This window comes from Glycine max, chromosome 7, assembly GCF_000004515.6.
Source record: "Glycine max cultivar Williams 82 chromosome 7, Glycine_max_v4.0, whole genome shotgun sequence".
NCBI classification, from domain to species: domain Eukaryota; kingdom Viridiplantae; phylum Streptophyta; class Magnoliopsida; order Fabales; family Fabaceae; genus Glycine; species Glycine max.
The window spans coordinates 17,812,337-17,834,291 of NC_038243.2; the positions used below are offsets into that span (position 1 = coordinate 17,812,337).

General features: G+C 31.2%; 3 protein-coding genes across 3 annotated transcripts; 1 reads left to right on the forward strand and 2 right to left on the reverse strand.

Moving 5' to 3' along the window:
• The first annotated feature begins 1,595 nt into the window (after nucleotides 1-1,595).
• On the forward strand, nucleotides 1,596-8,683 carry LOC100819896 (alcohol dehydrogenase-like 4). Its single transcript, XM_003530234.5, has 10 exons — nucleotides 1,596-1,845; nucleotides 2,051-2,187; nucleotides 2,336-2,385; nucleotides 3,015-3,352; nucleotides 6,579-6,661; nucleotides 7,188-7,263; nucleotides 7,397-7,458; nucleotides 7,546-7,641; nucleotides 7,850-8,011; nucleotides 8,166-8,683. Exons 1-10 carry the CDS (start codon nucleotides 1,758-1,760, stop codon nucleotides 8,274-8,276), a joined length of 1,203 nt encoding a protein of 400 aa, XP_003530282.2. The 5' UTR covers nucleotides 1,596-1,757; the 3' UTR covers nucleotides 8,277-8,683.
• A 2,962-nt stretch (nucleotides 8,684-11,645) lies between these two features.
• On the reverse strand, nucleotides 11,646-12,089 carry LOC102666515 (uncharacterized). The gene has a single exon (XM_006584221.1). It carries the CDS (start codon nucleotides 12,087-12,089, stop codon nucleotides 11,646-11,648), a length of 444 nt encoding a protein of 147 aa, XP_006584284.1.
• A 2,078-nt stretch (nucleotides 12,090-14,167) lies between these two features.
• Nucleotides 14,168-19,517, reverse strand: LOC100778912 (thylakoid ADP,ATP carrier protein, chloroplastic). The gene is made up of 10 exons (XM_003529101.5): nucleotides 19,103-19,517; nucleotides 18,335-18,391; nucleotides 17,069-17,131; nucleotides 16,909-16,965; nucleotides 16,742-16,825; nucleotides 16,500-16,568; nucleotides 16,312-16,424; nucleotides 16,047-16,216; nucleotides 14,743-14,821; nucleotides 14,168-14,582 (listed from the first exon to the last, which is right to left on the reverse strand). The coding sequence occupies exons 1-10, from the start codon at nucleotides 19,442-19,444 to the stop codon at nucleotides 14,468-14,470; spliced, it is 1,149 nt and encodes a 382-aa protein (XP_003529149.1). The 5' UTR covers nucleotides 19,445-19,517; the 3' UTR covers nucleotides 14,168-14,467.
• Nucleotides 19,518-21,955: the final 2,438 nt, after the last annotated feature.

Here is a 21,955-nt window from a genome sequence, read left to right on the forward strand (position 1 = left end):
CAATTAATTTAATTAATGAAATTTTTTATTTATTCAATTAAATATTTAATACAAATTATTAAATAATCCCTAAAATTTATAAATATAAATAAAAACAACTTTATCATCTCAAAATAACTTTTACAATTCTTGAATTTATTCAAATAAAATAAGTACCGCAAAAACTGATTTTGCTCAAGGAGATGTGTTTTGATTATTATTCAAATAAGTAGGAATATCTTTTTCGGTCACTTTTATAATACCAATAATTAATTTATAGGGATTAAAGAAATAATTAAATTTAATTGATATTATTAAATTTGTCTTAAATTTATACAAAGTATTTTTTTTAAATTACTTTTAGCATTAATGAGACATACTTTAATTTTTTTAAAATATTTATATTTACTTTAATTTCTTTAGTCTATCTCATTATTAATATATTTAATGCTTTGATTTCTTGTTCTCTCTCATCATTAATAACTTTTTAATCAGTTACTAGTAGTTATTTATGTTATAAATGCACGTTGACAGACTAGGCAGGACAAGGTGGGGCACCAGTTAGATGTACAGTGTGGCGCATTTATACGCATAACTTTTTTCATTTTGAATTATTTTATAATTTTAAAATATAAATTGATATAAAAATCATATATAGTATATGTATTAATTAAGAAAGCAAAAAAGTTATAAAATTATTATTATATAAAAGGAGAAGATATTCAGCAGTTATTTATTTTTACTTGAAAAATATTACGCCGACAACTCTAACGGGGTTTTCTATTAATGATACTCATTCCATTTCATTATAATTATTATATATATAAAAAATTATTTCAAAATAATTATCATTTTATTTTTTTAATATAATATTAATTATATATTTTTTACTTATATTTCTTTTAATATTAATGACAAATAATAAAATTTATAAATAAATTAATAATATATAAGGTTGATTTTATAAAATTATTTTTTTATCTATTTAATATTTTTTTTGGTCTATCTAAAACAAGTAAGATAATTATTATTTTAGGATGGAGGAAATATTTTATAAAATTATGAATTAAAGTGACCTACACTTATCATCTCAGAAAAAATAAAGGTATACTAGTTTTAATATTGATGGTCTCAATTTATTTTTTCATTTAAATAAAATTAATTTTTAATTTCATTTTATAAAAAAAAACTCATAATAAATCTTATGCAGAGAAAAAAAAAATAAATGAAAAAGAGACCACAAGAGAATCCTTTACAAAAGATGAAACCGACCCACCATTCATGCACGCGTTGTAATTTAGCTGAGGTGACTTAATAGAGACTTTTTTCTACTTGTTGCATTTAAGAGACTATTAAAACTTGTATTTAAATATAACTTTGAAATGCTGGTCAATTCTTCAAAAAATAATTTAATTTAGTAATTATTATCAACATAATTTATTTTTCTTGTTGAATTTAAGAGACTATTAAAACTTGTATCTAAAAATATAACTTTGAAATCCTGGTCAACTCCTCAAAAAACAATTTAATTTAATTTAATTAGTATTCAACATATATCCAAACCAAACCAAACCAAAAACAATTTAATTTAATTTAATTAGTATTCAACATATATCCAAACCAAACCAAACCAAACAGATGTGCAGTGTCAGTAAATTGCGCTGTATGTAGTGAGGGTCCTTTGGTTCAGTTTCATCAACCATAAATTTTCTCTTTGCGTTCCATCTTCTTTAGGCCATTCTTCCATAAAAACACCAAAAAGACCCACAGAGAGGAACATGGCATGTCCAGCAATGGCAAATGGGAACGGCTCATTGAAGAACTTGAAGCTAAATGACACCAAGGGAAAGACCATCACTTGCAAAGGTTAGTGCAAACCCATATGACTTCAATTTCACAACATAGCATAATCATCATATTTTACATTAATTACTTGATGCAAAGAAAAAGAAAAAAAACTACTAACACGCAAAACAGATCCCCTTAATCTCTCATCTTATCTTGATCTTAATTTTCCATCATCATATTGAATATTCATGAATGTAAATTCATATGGGTGTGTGTTTATTAGCTGCCGTGGTATATGGTCCTGGAGAGCCCTTTGTGGTGGAAAACATTCTTGTTCATCCTCCTCAGAAAATGGAGGTTCGAATCAAGATCCTCTACACTTCCATTTGTCACACCGATCTTAGCGCATGGCGAGGCGTGGTATAAATTAATCTATATAATTGATTTATCTTTATATATATGTAACCTATGATCGTTTATTCCAATTAAAACCATATTCTAAGTTGTTTGTCTCAGTATTTTGTTTTTTGTTTTGTTTTTTCTCTCTTGTGATTGTGATCAACCAAAGAACGAGGCTCAACGTGCTTATCCTCGGATTTTTGGCCATGAAGCATCTGGGTAAGACTTTATGAAAACCACTCAAGTCTTTTTTTTTTTTTTTTTAAATCGGTTAATGTTAATTTTATTATAATATTAATTTTGTTAGAAGAGAAGATTGATTCTGCAAAATATTTTTTTTTCTTTTTTATCTTTTATTCTCGCTTAACTATCTAACTCATCTTATATTTTCAATAATTTTTATTTTAACCACCCAAGTCTCCTATTGCTAGTAAGTATCCTGTTTGATTTCGCATTTCAGATATAATTTTTCAAGTTATGGATGCGATTTTCTACATTTTCTACATTTAAGATGTAATTTTTAAAAGTTATAATATATAATTATAAGTTTAAAGTTTGAAATATGATTTTTTTTTTCATTGTTTAAGGTGCGTGTTTTCAAACATGCTCTAGGTCAACTCAAGTGGGTTATTGATGTCAATTTATATGTACAACATTTCGGATGTAATTTTCAGAATTTAATAATTATAACTTTAACGTGGTAAATCTGGTTCCTTTATTCTTAACATGTTTCCAAACATGCTAAAGATCAAAGCATGCACAACATGATTGTGAGAAAATGAACTAACTAAGATGAATTGGGGTATGGATGTTAATTTTCAATTTGATGGATATATATATATATACAGGATTGTGGAGAGTGTAGGGGAAGGAGTGAGTGAAGTTGAGGAAGGGGACATAGTAGTGCCAATATTCAATGGGGAGTGTGGAGAGTGTTCGATGTGCAAGTGTGAGAAGACCAACTTGTGTGAGAGGTTTGGGGTGGATGCCACGAAGAAGGTGATGGAAGGAGATGGCACAACAAGATTCTCCACTGTTAATGGGAAACCCATTTTCCATTTCTTGAACACTTCAACTTTCTCGGAGTACACGGTGGTGGATTCGGCCTGTGTGGTGAAGTTTCTGGACTCCGATCACAGTCTCAGCCACAAGAACCTCACCTTGCTCAGCTGTGGCGTCTCCACAGGTTTCTCAAACTTCCCCTACGTACCCATACTTTTAACTAATTAACCACCCGTTCATGTTACAAGTTACACACACATATTTTGCTAAAAATTAATATCCACAATAAAAATAATCGCAACAATATATTTCTGAAACTAGTTCATTAATCTGAGACATTATATTTATATATCTATTTTTTTCTCTACTTACTTTATTGAATATTATTAATTACTTAAAAAATTATGTAATGACTACTTTTTTCTAATATTATAAATATTTAATTTTAATAAAAAAAAACTTGCTATTTTTTTTCCTAACTACTACTTTTGAAAGAAAAGAAAAACACTTGCTTCAATTTTTTGCCAAAAATAAATGCTTTTTTCTATTTTTTTAATTTCTATCTTCTACTCTGATGACGTTACTTATTATAATTGTTACTTTATTTTTTTTTCTTCTCTTTTTGCTTTTCATCCCCTTGTTGATATGTTTAAATGAAAAAGGGAAAACAAAGAAAATATAGATGACAGTATATATATTTAATTACCAAGCAAAAATACACTAAAAAATGAGATAAACCCTAAACATTTTCTAAGAAATTTTAGCGTTACCTGAGTTTATTAAGTATAACAAGCATTTATTTTTGGCAAAAATTTGAAACAAGTGTTTTTCTTTTCTTTCAAAAGTAGCCGTTAAGAAAATAAAATAGCAAGTTTTTTTTATTAAAATTAAATATTTATAATATTAGAAAAAGTCATTGCATAATTTTTCAAGTAATTAATAATATTCAATAAAGTAATCTTATATTTTCAAATCAACATTTTTAAACACTTATTAGAAAACCCATTTACTGTTGTTGTTTTCGTATTTTTCCTTTTCTTATGGGTGAATACACAGTAAAATATCTTTTCTTTAAGATTACATGCATGAAAAATATTTTTGACAATTACAATTAAATAAATTTTCTTGTCCTTTTTTAAAATTTTGGAACAGTATTTTTGAAATATAAGTATAGAAAAAACAAATGAAAATTAAGATAATACGTATTGAAATAGTAATGTAAGTATGTAACCATGAACACACATAAATCCTGTTCCATGATTTCACAGACTCCCACTTCTGTTTTTGACATCTTCCATTGCTTACGGGGGGCTTTGTATGATTGTTTGTGTATGTATTCATTTTTCAAAATTTCAACGTTTACACGTTTCATGCTGTGTTTTGTGATCACTGCTCTCCTCATGTGATCTATGACTCCTGAATTTTCTTCTGGGAATGATGCATTGTAATAGGTATTTTAAGATTTGGTAGCCATCCAATCACTTATTACAAATTGTACAAGATCATCTCAACCTTTAAAAATGTGTTGTTTAGGATAATATTAACAACTAGTATTAAAAAAGAGAGGATAATATTAACAATTAATGAACATGATACATGAAATTGTTAGCTAGTAAATCTATAACTACTAAAGGTATATAATTTAGACATTATTATGATGAATATTTAACAAACTTTCAAAGTAAAAGACTTAAGAAACTTGACCAAGTCGTTGACTTAAAAATTTGGAATTTATAAAAAAATGAAAATATCTATCATTCTTTGTTGCGTTTCTGTTTCTGAGCTTTTCACATTGAACAAGTCATTTTCTGAAAATTTCCATTTCAACAACTATCTGTAAGCCGCTGGTGCCCAGGTAAGAGGGGGCAAAGACAAATCATTGAGAAAATGAATTTTGTCTTGGTATTGGTACTTTGCTGGCTCTTTCAAACTCAGAATATAATCTCAAAACCAATTTAAATATTTTTTATAATTCAATTTTTCTTTATTTTCCCATTACTTTATTTTTTGGTATCTCACATTTATCTCTTCTTAATTTTTTCATATATATTTTCTCATTCAAAAAAAAATTACAAAATTGATGTACTATATTATTCAGTATATTGTTCCAATCAAAACATTCAAGTTATTATTATTATTATCATTACTATTATTATTATGGGTGAAGAGCTAAGAAATAATAAGAGTTGTTAAATTTATTTCATTTAATATTTTTTATAAATATTAAATTGGATCAATTTAATTATTAAAACAAAAAATATTAACATTAGATAGATAAATATTTAAATTTTATATATTTGAAAAGGATATTTTATTTAATGTTATATATATCAAGTGAAAGCAAAATTTTGTACGAGAAGAATAAATTTAAATCATTTAATTATATGTTAATTTTTTAAACTTAAAAGTTATTTCATAACCACTTAAAAGAATCGTATATTTTTTTCTTCTTTTAAACTTGATATTTCATAATTGAATTCAATAAATAAAATATACTTTCTTATTCTCTCAAATAAACACTTCTTTTACTTAAAAAACAAACACTGAACAAACACCTCTTGAGATCTAACGATAATAATTAATCTTAATTATTATATTTTAAGAAGATAAATGATGAGAATAAAAAATAATTCTAAAATACTTACTCTTAAGGTAACTAAATATATTTTCTATATATTTATATTTATACATGTATAATTCTTAACAAACTCAGTAAAGTACTCAAAAAGAAGACTCCGGCATTAATGGTTGTCTGCTTCAATGCTTTGTCTGAATCTTGATTTTGTTATGAAAATTTGTCTGAACCTTGATTTTGTTATCAAAATATAAAGCTGTATTTGGTTTGCATTTTCTATTTTTTGTTTTAATTTTTTAAAAATTATTTTTATTTTTAAAAGATTAGAATTTTGAAAATATATTTAATTTGACTTCTTATTTTCTATTTTCAATACATAAAAATACTGAAAATGCATTTTCAAAAGAAAATATATTTTTAGATTTACTTAATATTACATGTCTTGTCACCGCTTTTCATTTTACTAAAAATGAGATTCATGATTTCAACTAAAAATGAGATGTTATTGTTTCTAGTGGTTGTTTAGAAAAAATATTTACACTGAAAATGTTTTCAAAAATTCAACGAAACGCATTTTCATCACCATTTTAAAATAAAAACAGAAAACAACCAAATCAAATACTCATTCATCTTTTCATATCAAGTAGATGGCTGGCCATAATTGAATGGTGATAATTAAGTGTCGGCTATGCAACAAACTAGAAATGATGTGTGATTGTGAATTGTTGGATTGAAATTCCAATTAATTGTAAATTCCCTTATTATGTATTGATTCTCATTAATAAAAAAATCCAATTAAATGTGAGTTTTTGTTGTTATCAAATTAAATGTGTAGGGGTTGGAGGCGCTTGGAATACAGCTAATGTGCATTCTGGTTCAACTGTAGCTATTTTCGGCTTAGGAGTTGTTGGGCTCGCTGTCAGTTTTCTCTTCTTTTTATTTCCCCCCCCCCTCTTTTATCATTTTTTGTTAATGTTAATTTTAATTCGTTTAATTTTTTTAACTCTATATTCTCTGCATTTCTCCTTTTTAAAGCAAGTAATTATGGTGCTAGACTACAAAATAGGTGGCCATGTACAGAAAAGGAAAAATGATTAAAGATAGGGAACATTTTCTCATTTAATTTTTATTTGATCCCTTCCATGTGTGGATAACAATTTCTTCAATCGCTTTTTATGCCCCATATCAGTAAGTACCTACTTTATCTGATTCATGTTGTCTACTTATCTTAAACAGTTCCACAGAGCTTACGTGCCTCAATTGTTTAATTATTGATGAGTAGTTTGTTAAAAACGATGGCTAAATAAATCAAAATAAAAACCTTGGATAAATATGTTGTCATGGAAAAAAAAATTGTCATGCATGATCCTATTTAGTTTAAACCTACTAATATATGAAGAAAAAAAAAAAGAAAACGATTCATTTTAAATTGGACTTAATTCAGGTTGCTGAGGGGGCACGAGCTAGAGGTGCATCCAAAATAATTGGCGTAGACATCAATCCTGACAAATTCATCAAAGGTAATTAACTTCTTTCAATTGTTATTGATTTTTTTTTATCTTGGTCCTTTTTTTATTGATTTTGAAAATTTGGATTTTTATTTTATTTTAAAAAAACCCTTTAATGGCAATATAATGCATTCTTTGTGTTCAGCCCAAACTATGGGAGTGACAGACTTCATAAACCCTGATGATGAAGAGAAGCCAGTATACGAGGTTGGCATTTTGTGTCATCTCATTTTTTCAAAAGAAAATACCATCCATATATGCATTTTGATTTTTGACCAACAAATGTATTTGCAGAGAATTAGAGAAATAACTGATGGAGGTGTACACTACAGTTTTGAATGTACTGGAAACGTGGACGTTTTAAGGGATGCCTTCTTGTCATCCCATGAGGTACTATGTTGCTATATTCAAGCTAGTTTTTTAACCCCTTTATTTATGGTTTCATTGTTATTATAGTTAAGATTTCAACTGTGTATGTTTTATAAACTCATTCCTCATTTGAAAGCAAAGATCAATTTCAAACTCATCACATGAGATTTTACTAGCTAAAAATCATTACCTTATACTTTCAAATTTGGTGTCATTTTTTGTGACACAGGGTTGGGGATTGACTGTAATATTGGGAGTTCATGCGTCACCAAAGTTGCTTCCCATCCACCCAATGGAGCTCTTAGACGGTCGCAACATTGTAGGATGTGTATTTGGAGGTTTCAAAGGGAGAAGTCAATTGCCTCACTTTGCCAAAGAATGTGGACAAGGAGTAATGATCACCACTACTTGCAATTTCTTTCTTATAAAATTATGCAATGAGTTTTCATGAGTAAATAATGTTATTCTCTTATTATATTATTCAATTGAACAGAACTCGTGCATGGACTGATATTTATTTGTTATGGCGTTAACTAATCATTTAGGTGGTGAAGCTGGATAATTTCATCACTCACGAGCTACCCTTTGAGGAGATAGACAAAGCCTTCGATCTTTTGATCACTGGGAAGTCACTGAGATGCCTTCTGCACTTCTAAGAAAAGATGCCTTTTAGAATGGATGTGATAATTATGATATGAATTGTTCAATAGGAGCATATCTAAATAATAATGTGCAATACTCTCGGAAAGATGTCAGGGGTGCTTTTGAACAGTGTACTGGATCCAAGAAAGAAAATTAGAGGAAGTGTACTCAGCTTTGTTCACCTTCCATCAATTGATAATAGTGTGCTGTAGCTGTACCTCTACTGCTACTTTTTCTTTATTTCATTGCAGCCCATAAAAAACACTGCTTTGTAATTAGTAGAGATAAAATAAGAATTAATGTTATTTTAAGGTTAAATGTGTTGGAATTCAATTGATCATTGTACAATTTATTCTACACTTGAATGTGAGATCTTCAGAGAGGAAAGAAAGCGAATAACAACAGTTTTGTGAATTTGACAGTTATGCTTTTTAGAGAGAGTGAATGCAAAATAGGAAAAGAATTTCACACGTATATGAATTGACTTATTATAATGTGTATTTTTAACACGCAAAACTAAATTAATGATAAAACGTGAAAAAATACCATTGTCTAATTACAGTTAAATGAATTTTAACCGTTCACAAAACTAATACACAAAATCTTCTTAATTGCTAATAGGTCCTACACAAGTTTGTAATGACACAATAATACTCTTTCTTAATTCAAACTTGCAAGGCTTAGCATTCCTATTTTGTTCCTCATAGCTTCAAACTTGCTAGTCTTCAAGCCCTTTGTTAGCATATCTGCTAACTGATCTTCTGTACTGCAATGCTCCACTGCTAGTTTCCCTTTGGCCACTTGATCTCTTAGGGAATGATACTTGATCTCTATATGCTTGCTCCTTCCATGAGCAATTGGATGCTTTGCTAGATCAATAGCTGACTTGTTATCCACTTTCAACCTCATAGCACTTTCACACTTCACTTTCAGTTCATGCAACAACATTTGTAGCCATTGTGCCTGACTTGCACCAAATGTTGCGGCAATGTACTCCGCTTCACAGCTTGACAATGCTACAACATCTTGCTTCTTCAAACACCATGCTATTGGAGCCTTACCCATCATGAAAATGTAACCAGAAGTACTCTTCCTGTCTTCTGTATCTCCACTCCAATAAGCATCAATGTATCCGACTAACTCAGTAGTTGCAGGTCCTTCTGTACTAGGAAATAAAATTCCCCAATCGATTGTGCCCTTGAGATATCTAATTATTCTCTTTGCAGCCACCATGTGAGTTCTCTTAGGCACTTTTATGTATCTGCTTGCTACTCCAACACTATAGACTATGTCTGGCCTTGAGTGAAAAACATATCTAAGTGAGCCAATCAACTGTCTAAACAAGGTAGAGTCAACACCTTCATTAGTGGCATTTTTCTGCAATTTCACAATAGTGTTAACTGGTGTAGATACAGGTTTGCACTCAAGCATTTTAAACCTCTTGAGTACATCTATAATGTACTTCTTCTGATGCAGAAAAATCCCCTTTTCACATGACACAAATTCCATACCAAGGAAATAAGACAATTTTCCTAGATCAATTATCTCATACTCAGTCATCAGTTGCCTCTTAAGCTTCACTATCTCTTATTCATTGCTCCCTATCACTAACAGGTCATCCACATACAAGCATATGATTATCAAGCCATCATTTATGTTCAATCTTACATACGCACCATGTTCAGTTGAACACTTAGTGAAATTTAGCTTCTGCAATGAGGCATCAATTTTCTTATTCCAAGCACGAGGTGCATGCTTGAGTCCATACAAAGCCTTCTTCAACTTCATTACTTTGTTTTCCATACCCTTCTTCTCAAAACCAGGTGCCTGCTTCACATAAACCTCCTCTTCTAATGGTCCATTGAGAAATGCAGATTTGACATCAAGTTGATTCAAACTCCATTTTCTCAAACTTGTCAATGCTACTATTAATTTCATAGTCTCAATCCTTGCAACTGGAGCATATATCTCATTAAAGTCAAGTCCAGGTTGTTGCAAGAAACCCTTTGCGACCAACCTAGCTTTATATTTTGCAATCTCACCATTTGGCTTCATCTTAGTCTTGTAGACCCATTTCACATCAATGACTCTCTTATTACTTGGTAGATTCACCATCTGCCAAGTTTCATTCTTTTCAATTGACCTTAATTCCTCCACCATTGCTTCTTTCCACTTTGGATTTGAAAGTGCTTGATCAAGTGATATAGGTTCTGATTCTTTCATGAGAACCAAGTGCATTATATCAGTAACATCTTCACACAAGCCTGCAGGGTACAGGGCATAACCTAGCAGTCTCACTGATGGGAATCTTACCCTATCATATCTTCTCAATTGTTCCACATTGTCATTATCCATATTCTCAACATTGTTTTCATTGACATTGTTCACATTATCATCATCTGGAATAGTTGGTTCAGGCACATTCACTTCTTCCTCATCTTCAACTCGGTCACTGTCAAGCTGAATGCTTGTTACTTTACTAGTAGCTTGCTCAGTTGATTCCTTCCAAATCCATTCTCTTGTTTCATCTACAATCACGTCATTACTCACTATTACCTTCTTGTGAATTGGATCATACAGTTTGTAAGCATCACTGCTATGATAGCCTATCAATATCATTGCTTGTGCTCTAGAATCAAGTTTTCTTCTATTTTGTTCAGGCATATGCATGTAACACAGTGAACCAAACATTCTAAAGTGCTTTACACTTGGTTTCACACCACTCCATGCTTCTTCAGGTGTGATGTCTTCTAGTCTCTTGGTTGGACACCTGTTCAGTATATAAGTAGTTGTATATACTGTTTCTGCCCATAACTTATGTGGAAGATTCTTCTCTCTCAACATACATCTTATCATATTAAGTAGAGTTTTATTTCTTCTCTCAGCTGTACCATTGTGTTGAGGAGTATATGGAGCCATTACTTCGTGAGCTATACCCTCATTTTTACAGAAATCTTCAAACTCATGTGAAGTATATTCACCACCACCATCAATTTTAAGCAATTTAATTGAACTATCACACTTTTTTTCCACTAACAATTTAAATTGCTTAAAAATGCTAAACACTTCACTCTTTTTCTGTATAAGGTAAATCCACATCTTCTTAGTATAGTCATCTATAAAGGACACAAAATAGGAATTACCTCCGATGGATTTGGCTTCAAAGGGTCCACACACATCTAAATGAATGATAGCAAGCTTTTGTTGCTCTAGTTGCTATTTCAGACTTGTATGACTTCCTTGGTTGCTTTCCTTCACAGCATTTTCCACATATTTTCTTTGGCTCTTCAATTTGAGGTAAGCCAACCATATTCTTCTTCTACAACATCTTCAAGCTATTGAAGTTCAAATGTCCCATCCTCTTATGCCATTTCCACACTATATCATCTACTTGTGCAACTAGACATTTTTTTATCAATAGAGTTCACACCAATCTTGAAAGTTCTATTGCTTGTCATAGACACTTTCAATACTACCTTCTCTTTGCTATCAAAAACTTCTATGTAACTTCCCTTCATATTCATTGAGTAGCCCTTCTCCAGTAATTGCCCCAAACTAAGCAAGTTACTCTTCATTTGTGGAACATAAAGTACATCATTCACTACTACTTTTGTTCCTTCTTCCCTTCTAATGGCTACCTTTCCAATACCTTCTGCAATGACACAGCTGCCATCACCAAATCTAATCTTCCTTCTCACAGTTTTGTCAATTTCACAAAACCATTCTAAATGGCTTGTCATGCGATTAGAGCACCATGTATCCAAGTACCACCATTCTACTCCACCACCTTCAATAACAGTCATCAACACCATCACTTCTTCATCCATTGTTGCCATTAATGCAACAACTTCTTCATCAGAGTCACGAGCTAACTAGGCTTCTTCATTCCTCTTCCTAGGCACTTTAGGATTCACACATTCATCTACAAAGTGGCCCCATTTTTTACAGTTATAGCATTGAATGTGTTCCTTGGATTTCTTCTTTCCCTTGCCATCAGTCTCACCTCTTTTCTTTTGAGATTCTTGCTTGGAATTTCCACCCCCATTCTTGTTACTCTTCCACTTTCCTTTACCTTTCTTCTTCCAAGATTCATTACCACCACTTCCTTTTTTCTGAGATTGTGTAAACAACGCTTTCTCAGATTCTTTCTCATCTTTCTTGACACCATCTCTATTCTTCAATTTCAATTCATGAGCTTCTAATGAACCTATTAATTGTTCCAATTTCAACGTGTCTAGGTTCTTAGACTGTTCAATTGCAGCAACTATATTATCAAATTTGGGTGTTAAGCCCATGATAACCTTTTCAACCTTCATTGAATCAGTAATTGCTTCACCACAACTCTTCATCTGGTTGGTTAATACAGTTAACCTATTCACGAATTGCGCTACTGTTTCAGTTGGTTCCATTTGCAATTGACCTAATTAACGCCTTAAAGCCATCAATTTCACCTTCTTGGTTTGTTTATCGCCGGTGTAAGTGGTTGCAAGAACATCCCAAGCTTCTTTGGCCGTCTCATATTCAATTATCTTTTCCAAGACATTTGAATCTACACATTGATGGAGAAAGTATATCGCCTTGTCGTCTTTCTTCAATTGTTCAGGGTGAGTTGCCCTTGCCGTCTCCGTTGGTGCTGCATCAAGTGGTGTCTCTCCACTGCGAATGACATCAAGAACACCTTGATACCTAAAGACAACCTTCATTTGCATCGTCCATCGTTCGTAATTGTTGTCGTCAAAGATTAGAAATTTTGCATGAATTTGATCACTGATTTTTGAAGTTTCTGCCATGTTTGCCTCGTGCATGGCCGTGGATCGTCTTGCTCTGGATACCAAACTACTGGAATTCAATTGATCACTGTACAATTGATTCTACACTTGAACGTGAGATCTTGAGAGAGGAAAGAAAGCTAATAACAACAGATTTTGTGAATTTGGCAGCTTTTTAAAGAAAGTGAATGCAAAACTGGGAAAGAATTTCGCTAGTATATGAATTGACTTATTACAATGTGTATTTATAACACTTAGGCAAAACTAAACTAATGGTAAAACGTGAAAAAATACCATTACCTAATTACAGTTAAATGAATTTTAACCGTTCACAAAACTAATACACAAAGTCTTCTTAATCGCTAATAGGTCCTACACAAGTTTGTAATTACACAACAATAAAATGAACCAATGAAGACACTGATTTAAGGGTTCAATGGTTCAACCAGAATTAATGAAGTCTAACCAATTTTAATAGAATACTATCTTTTAAAAAAAGTTTATATAATATATTAAGCAATATTAAACAAAAAAATAACATGATATGTAAAAATTCATAATATTAAAAATTAAATTCACTTAAAAGTGTTATTAGTTATAACATATAACAAATGTTACATGTGAAAGCAAATCTAATACATTATATATTTAAGTTCAACAATAACAAATAAAATGAATTAGAAAAAAATAAAATAAAAATTATAATTTTTTGTCAAACTACCAAAACCAGTCCAATTGTCGGTTTTAGTGGTTGTTGGTTCATGAATAGTTAAACTATACACCGTTCCCGTTGAACCGATTGGTCAAAACAAAACCAGTCCAATTGTCGGTTTCAGTGGTTGTTCAAAACAAAACCAGTCCAATTGTCGGTTTTAGTGGTTGTTGGTTTATGAACAGTTAAATTATACACCGTTCCCGTTGAACCGATTGGTCAAAATAAACAATCACGCTGAATAAAAAAATTATTCTGTTACCTATTTATCTTTTATTTATTTTTTATTTTTTTACAATTGTAATAGAATAAGTTAGGAAAGAGAAAGAATAGGTTGAACCCATTGGCCCCGTTCTGACAACCATGATAAAATCCAATCTGATATCAACATATATGCCAGATGTAGAAGGTAAAGTGAAAAGAGTTTGTAAATAACATTCCTTTCATATTCTATAGCCAAGTAAAACATCCCAGAAAAATTACAGCTAATAATGAATTTCATCAAAAGAATATAGCAATTGCACTGCACAAAGCAAAAACATCCTACAAAATTCTCAGCCAATTGATGCAGAAGCATTGGCAGATGGATAATCATCATCACTATCCGCAAATATAGGCTAAAGTAATACCCACAAATAATGAGAAATTCTATAGTGACTGCATTGATTCCACAAAATTTTCAGGGAGAAAACTGGCTAAAACAATACGAATTTGAAGTTCAATATCATTGATTGTTAGTGTTCTTGTGTTTGATGCGATTTTCCTCTGCAATTGTTTGAAATTCTTTCTCGCTAGCAGAAATTAGGCGCTTAACAATGTCATATGTGGTAAGCTTGATGCTGCAGAGAAAGAAATGGAAGATATAAGAAACTAATGACAAGAAAGCACAAAATTTTATGTGTTAAAAAGGAAAATCTGGATAAGTTAAAGTATATGAGCATTGCTAAAAGGTAAACAGGGTCAATATATCATAATCCAAGTTCTGCAGACAATAGAAACCTGCTGTTAGGAAGGGATTTTAGAGCATTGGGCACAAATCCCCGATACAAACCAGCAACCCCATCTCGTGCCACAATACCTGCATCAACAAAAGTATAAATTTGGTCATTATGCGATCTACAGAAGCATAAAAAAAAATTCCCATTGTTTAAATAAATTCCATTGTTGTGGCTAGCTGATTTTAGTTAGAAGGGAATTGGTAGGACAAAAATTAAATTGTACTTGTCTTCACTGAATGAAGGTACCAAATAACTCCCATAAACTACAAGTAGACATGTTAACTGCATGCCTTAGCAAACATCTACAAAGTTGCCCTCATATGTTATAATACAAATATTCGAATAACTTACCATCAAGTGCACCCTTCCAGCATTTCTTAAAGTACAATAAAACTATTGAGTCATATGACAACCATGATTATAAAAAAAAAAGTGATTTTAAACATATCGGGTAACCTTTCAATGTAAAAAGTAAAGAAAAGCAATTACTAGACAGATAAATACACTGGTTGACCTCAGCCTGTTAAAGTAGCCCTCAGTAAGAGTGTTGATTCTTCCCAATTCACAAACATACAAGGGATCATTTTACAGTCAATTAGTCAAATGATCAACTTTACTGCATTAATCATATAGATTTAGTTAAGAATGGGAAGATTCTTCATATATTGTACTTATTATTCTGCATGTACTTAATGGTATCTTTGATTTAAGGAAGTGAAAGGAGAAAAAAGAGTAGAAAGTGAAATGATTCTATAGATTATTTGGTAGGAAAGAAAGTTAAAAGTTTTCTTTCTTCTTGTTTGATTGTGTAGAAAGTGAATATATATATATATAATGACATAATATCCTTAATGAAAGAGAAAAGTATGTAAAATTAAGAAAAACTTTTAAAAATATTTAAAAATATAAACAGCCTTTCCTTCTCTTTCCCATCTGGTTTTGGATGAATGACAAAAATTACTGAGTTGAATTTTTTTTTTCACTCTTCTTTCACTTTTTAAAACACTCCAAACTGATGGAAGGAGCATATCACATGTTTTTTTCCATCCCATTATAATCTCTCCTTCCAGACTCTAGTTTCAGCCGTTCCAAGCAAAGCATAAAGGAGTAAAAAATTTAAAGCACCAATATGGTGACTTAATTACTGCAGCTACAAACCCAATGCATAATTAATATATTTCCCCTGTAAACTTCTGCATTCTGACGTCAAATAACCAACATAGCTATTTGTAATGTGCATGCAAATCAAGTATCGAGTGACTATATATTGCTGATACTAAAAAGTAAGCAAGGAGCAATCCTCACCTGAAAGAGCATCTAATACTGTCTTATAAGGTGTGCCCTTCAATTGCATCTGTCTTCGCACAGTGTCCAGAGGATAGCATGTAAGTGTAGCAAGAGATGCCGAAAGGACAGCTGTGAGTATAGATGTTTCAGTTCGCTTTTGATATTTCTCAGGCAATGACTTCTTCAATCTGTCATCCATAAAAGTCGGGATGTTTCAATTTCAATGTCCAAATCCAGTGTCTCTCAATTTACTTAAAAGATATAAGATTATTAATAAACTTACAAGTCAAAAACACAAAAGTTCACTGCAATATAAGGAGCTATTGCAATTAGAGAAGGCCCAAGGCCACGATAGAAAGATGCAAATCCTTCCTCCCTTAGCATGCTTAAGGCAACCTGGAGAAGCCACAATATGGTTCATGTTCATTCTTCACAGAGGCAGATTTTGCATAAATACTAAATCAGTTATACCTCTGACATGGTCCGATAACCAGGTTCAACAGCTAATCGCAATCTTAGAACGTCTAATGGGTAAGTTATCTACATGGATATAATACAACATTAGATACATAGATGGATAATTGGACATGTTAGTAAAAGAAATGAGCAAGATATAAAGAGATGTCAGCTGAATTATATAAATATGTGCATCAAAATATAAGAACAACACAAACCAATGAAACCATACAAGCATGAGTCCTTGAATTACTTACAAAAGTGGATGTCATTCCAGCAAAAGCACCTGCTGCAAGTCTTCCTGCAACAGAGAGCTCGCCATTCTCTCCCTTGAATATTTTCTGTGAGTTCAAAAAGTAGATATTCAGACATGAACAGGTAATATTTGCTATTAGAACTTCTGATACAATAATTAGGGGTTAACCTTATAAATTTCATAAGCAAAAAGCTGGACAGCACTGTAAGGTACAACTCGAATCACCTGGAATATTAAAGAAGAAACACTAACACAAATGAAAAGACTGGTCAATATTATGTGATATAAATACAGAAATACCAATACATTCTTTCCTTATTGTACAGACCTGAGGGAGGTTGCCCTTCCAGTAACCTTGAATACCTTCTTCTTTCCCTATAACTGCTATGGCCTGCAATTTATATGATGTAAGATCCAAGAAAAAATAAACATGCAATAAGTAAATAGAAATCCTTAATAACATGAGTTAACTAGTGAAGAAATTAAGCCATTACTATTACTGAGGCAGAAGTCTTTACAGACAGAGCTAGACAATTTCTTTACTAGAAGATGGCTACATTACTAGACAGCAGAATTATCAATTACTAGCTAGAGACATGCAGCCAAATATGTATAACATTTACAAATACAATTGACATCATGCAACCATTTTGTTACACTTTCAACTAAAAAGGAATTTCACCAATTGGTAATAGATACAATATTTAATCAAGAGTCAAGACAATGGAGTCTATCAAGAAGGTACAGAACTCCTTGGCATATCTCCTGCAATTCCTTCTCTGCTGCGTGCCTTTCATTTTTTTATTTCAAGTTTGTTAAGTGTAGAACCATTCTGTGTTTTACTCAACAGTTTTAGATTTTGTAATAGTTGGTTTTATGCCATGATATCAAATCCACTATAACCACAGGGTCCAGTTTGATCCTTCTCCTCATTCTTCTAAATTTATAAGAGAAAACTAAATTTCAGTGCAAAGTAGGGTGGGTCATTGTTCACACTTAAAAGCCCAATGAGTTCTTGGGCAAGGAGACATGTAATATAAAAAACATTCTTATGCTTTATCCAACAAATTAAGCTTTTGGGATAGTTGGTTCATGATGAAGTGGTTGGAGGGGAAGATAACTCCTAAAAGCTAGAATTCTCTTATGTTCTAAACAACACAACAGCACTCCCCATGAATGATGAGATTGAAAGAGACAAGAACCTATTCTTGCAGCCTCATCTTGTACCAATCGCTTGAGAAACCATTTTTTGTAATCAATAAAATTTGATATACAAATTACAAAACTTCATCTCTTACAGTCTGAGATAGTGATATTTTTTCTTTTAACTCATCCATACATCTTTTAAAGGTATATATAATGAAGGTATAAGTAGCTGTCAGTAAATAGCCTAGGTATTAGCATAATATTTGCTCATGGGACCATATCATATCAGGTAAGTGAATAATAACAAATTACCCTCCCACATCCCAATTCATAAAGCAAGTCATGTTTTAGACCAAAGGAAGAGTGTATAAGAAGCTCCAAAGCAGATTATATCACACAAACAATCAACACTTAACAAAATAAGATGGAAAAGATTGAAGAACATCACCTCAATGAAACTTATTGCCTTCTTAGCACTATCTTGCCCAAGACGCACACCATGAGTCTGCAAATACATAGTGAGTGCTCAGATTACACTAATTAGAAACTTGCCTGCCACATATTTTGATTAGGATTATTATACACATACACCTGCTCTCTATTCCACCTCATTTTCTTTCTATTACTCCCTTCCTTTCTCATCACATCATTTATTTTCTCTCTCTACTTTTTTTCTTTATATCTCTCTTCTTTCCACTCCAATCTACCTCAAAATGAGGTTGACGTTAAATATTTTCCTTTTGATTACAAAAGGGTGTTTGGATTATTTTTTGTCTTCCCTTTTAGTCATCGTGTTATCATTCCCATCTTATTTTCATTTCGTTTTACATTCCCAACATTTTGCAAAAGAGACAGTCAGAACAAAATTTCCTTGCTTTCAACATTTGGTTAATTACTCATTTGTGAAATCCCTCTGTAACATTATGGTCATAAGCTTTTCAAATAGCAAAATAAATTCAATCCAAACACGCCTTAACATTAATTTCCAGTAGCAAGCTATTTAAACTAAAAAAAAATATGCCGAGACATTGACTATTTTTTTAAAAAAAAAAAATCCATTTAAACGGTGCGTTTGAGTCGTAATTACAATTAGCAAGTTATCGAAGTTCAGTTACAAGTTTGCTAGGAAGTAGTTTCTGCAAGTACAAGTTCAGTTGGTTACCGTTAGTTTATATGTAAGAAAAAAAATAGTGCTATATAGCGGCATTTTGTGCACCTGCATGAGGAGCTTGATGCGGTCGAGCGGCGCGGTGACGGTCTTGGCGGCGGCGCCGGCGATGGCTCCGGCGGAGAAGAGAGCGGCGTCACGGGGCACGATGGCGAAGGCGGCGAGGGGGTTCTTGAAGAGCTGGGACGGCGTGGGCATGAAATCGTGGTGCAGTTTGGGCTCCGCCACGGAGACGGAGGCGAATTTAGAGCCGCCGGTGGCGGTGGCGAAAGTGAGGGTGGTGGTGGTGTTGCGACGGAGGCGGGGCTGAACGGCGTCGTATTTGAAGTGGGGAATTTTGCGCCACGAGAGTGTGGCTCTCTCCTCTGTGGGGGACGCGGAAATAGGCATTATTGGGAGAGGAGATAAGGCGCTCAGGGAAGAAATGGTGGGTGATGACCGATGAGTTTAAAAAACACAGACAATCCCTTGTTTTATTTTAAAATAATCATCATAAAAGGAAAATATAAGTTTTATTTCATGTAAAGATTTGGCATGGGATGTGGAGAAAAAATAAATAAACTTAGATGCTCTTAATTGTTATTTTGCCTCAATAAAACTAGTTAAAATTTAATTAATATTTGATAATTGGTAATTGAAAAATTTTAAATTATCTTATTAAATTATATTTTAAAAAGATAATAAAAAAATTTAAAAATATATTTTAAAGATAAAAAGTAAAATATAAAAATTAGAAATTAGTGTTTAAAAAATATTAGAAATTATTAAAAAAATATATGTTTATTTAATAATTAAACAAGTTTTTCAGATGATAAAAAAATAAAAAAAAAAACTTAAATCACTTGCTGAACTTAACATTTATCTTCATTTATTTTTTAAAATCTTAATTTATATATATATATATATATATATATATATATATATATATAATGTTATGAATTTTTTTAAATGATAAATATCTGTATTTTGTTATTATACTACTTGAACTTGATAAATATTTAAATTTGATAATCGAATCTGATCACAAGATTCAATGATATGATACTAATGAATGAATTATTCACCCAGAAGATCGAACATATTTCAAAATCTGATATAAAAATAATATCATTATAGAAAATTATTATTCTGTGATTATTATTAATTTGTACTCATTTTTCATTACTTTAACTAATGTGTAAGTGTGGGAAAATCCCCCTTTTTTAAATATTATACCTAAACTAGGATATTTTAGTAAATTATATGATGTTAAACTTAAACTACTTTTCAAAAGAATATCGATCAATTTCGGGCTTAGAAAATAAACACTTTCAAATGTTTTTTCGCACTAATTAATGAATTATAGTTTGGACATTAATCAGTTAATCAAATTTCAAAATCTTTAACTTTATATACACAATATTTATGTAATTTGAGTGTTGCTGTTCATCTTTCTGTCTTTCGTTTCTCTTTTTTTTTTTTTTTTGTGCAATTTTGGGGTTAAGGCCCCCAAGAGAATCCACGTGCGAAAGAAATCGAAGCTACATCAACAATAGCAGCTAAATGAGTAAAGTTAGGATTAAAATCATAATTTTGTTAGTAGGATTCACACCCACAATTTCATTAATTACAGTAACATTTCAAATATCTTTAAAACTTATGTATTATCATATCATTTTTTTAATCATTGACGATCACATACCAATTGTTTCATTGATTTTTCTCTTTAAATTAATTTAACAAACTATTCATGATTAATTAGATAATAAAAATATGATTTTGTAGCATCTTTTTTTAATGCAATTATATGCAAAGGCATCAGAATAAGAAAAGTAATCCCATTAGTATCTCAGCCGACACTATCGATCATATGCAGTATACTATACTAATATTATGGTGCAACATCAACTTTAATTATATTTTTAAGAGAAACAATTTAAAGCATTTATGACTAATGTCATGTTGCTTAATTTCAAGAGGCTAAAATCATCATTTACACCGACACTTGTTAATTCACAATGCTTGGAATATAGTAGATGGAAAAAAAATGCATTTATTAAGAAAATCTTATCTTAAATAATTAATAAGTTTAAAATAGCTTTATGGATAATATTTTTTACTGTTTAAGTCGACTATAATAGAGTTTATGCATAATGATATGTAACCCAACACTTCATCTTTTTGTCTATACGATCGCAATTTCATTATGTTTGTTTATAATAAATTTAGATAATTGCTTTTAGTGGAAGGTGGTTTATAAAAAAAAAAAAATAATAATTAAGGGTACGTGAAAGTGGATTGAACTATATGCTAAATTTTATAAGTTTAAAATTCATCTATTTCAGACATTTAATTAGACTTAAGTCTGATTTATCTATTCAACTATTTTTTTTATAATACAGTATAAACCTTTTTTGGGATCAGGCTTGTGTTTTTTTTTTCTTTTAAAAAAAAAGGGGGATCAGGCTTATGTGTTGTCCTGAAAGGTTATTTAATAACTTAGTCGTAAAAAATTTCAAGCTAGTTAAAAAAAACATACATATATTATGGAGGGACATTATCATCAGCCTGAGATCATGAGCTGTTTCTGGTGATAATTAGAATTGTGTGTGTCACTCTTTCTCTTCGAGTTGAAGTAGTGGATCTTGTGTGCTCAACATTAATAATTAGCACCCCTCAAACCATCATTACCTCTTGTACAATATGCATCTGGGAATATATCTATAGATTCATAATAATAAAAAAGTGAATTAGTTAAAAATGTCTAGAAATAACATTATGGAAGCTAGTTTTTAAAATGCAATTCAACATTTTGAAAACTAGTTTCAGGAAGATTATTTGTGAACAGTGAAAAAAAGTGGCACAATGCACCAAACGAAAAACGAGGAGTGGGGTGGTGGCAATAGGTCTCTTTTTTTAAAG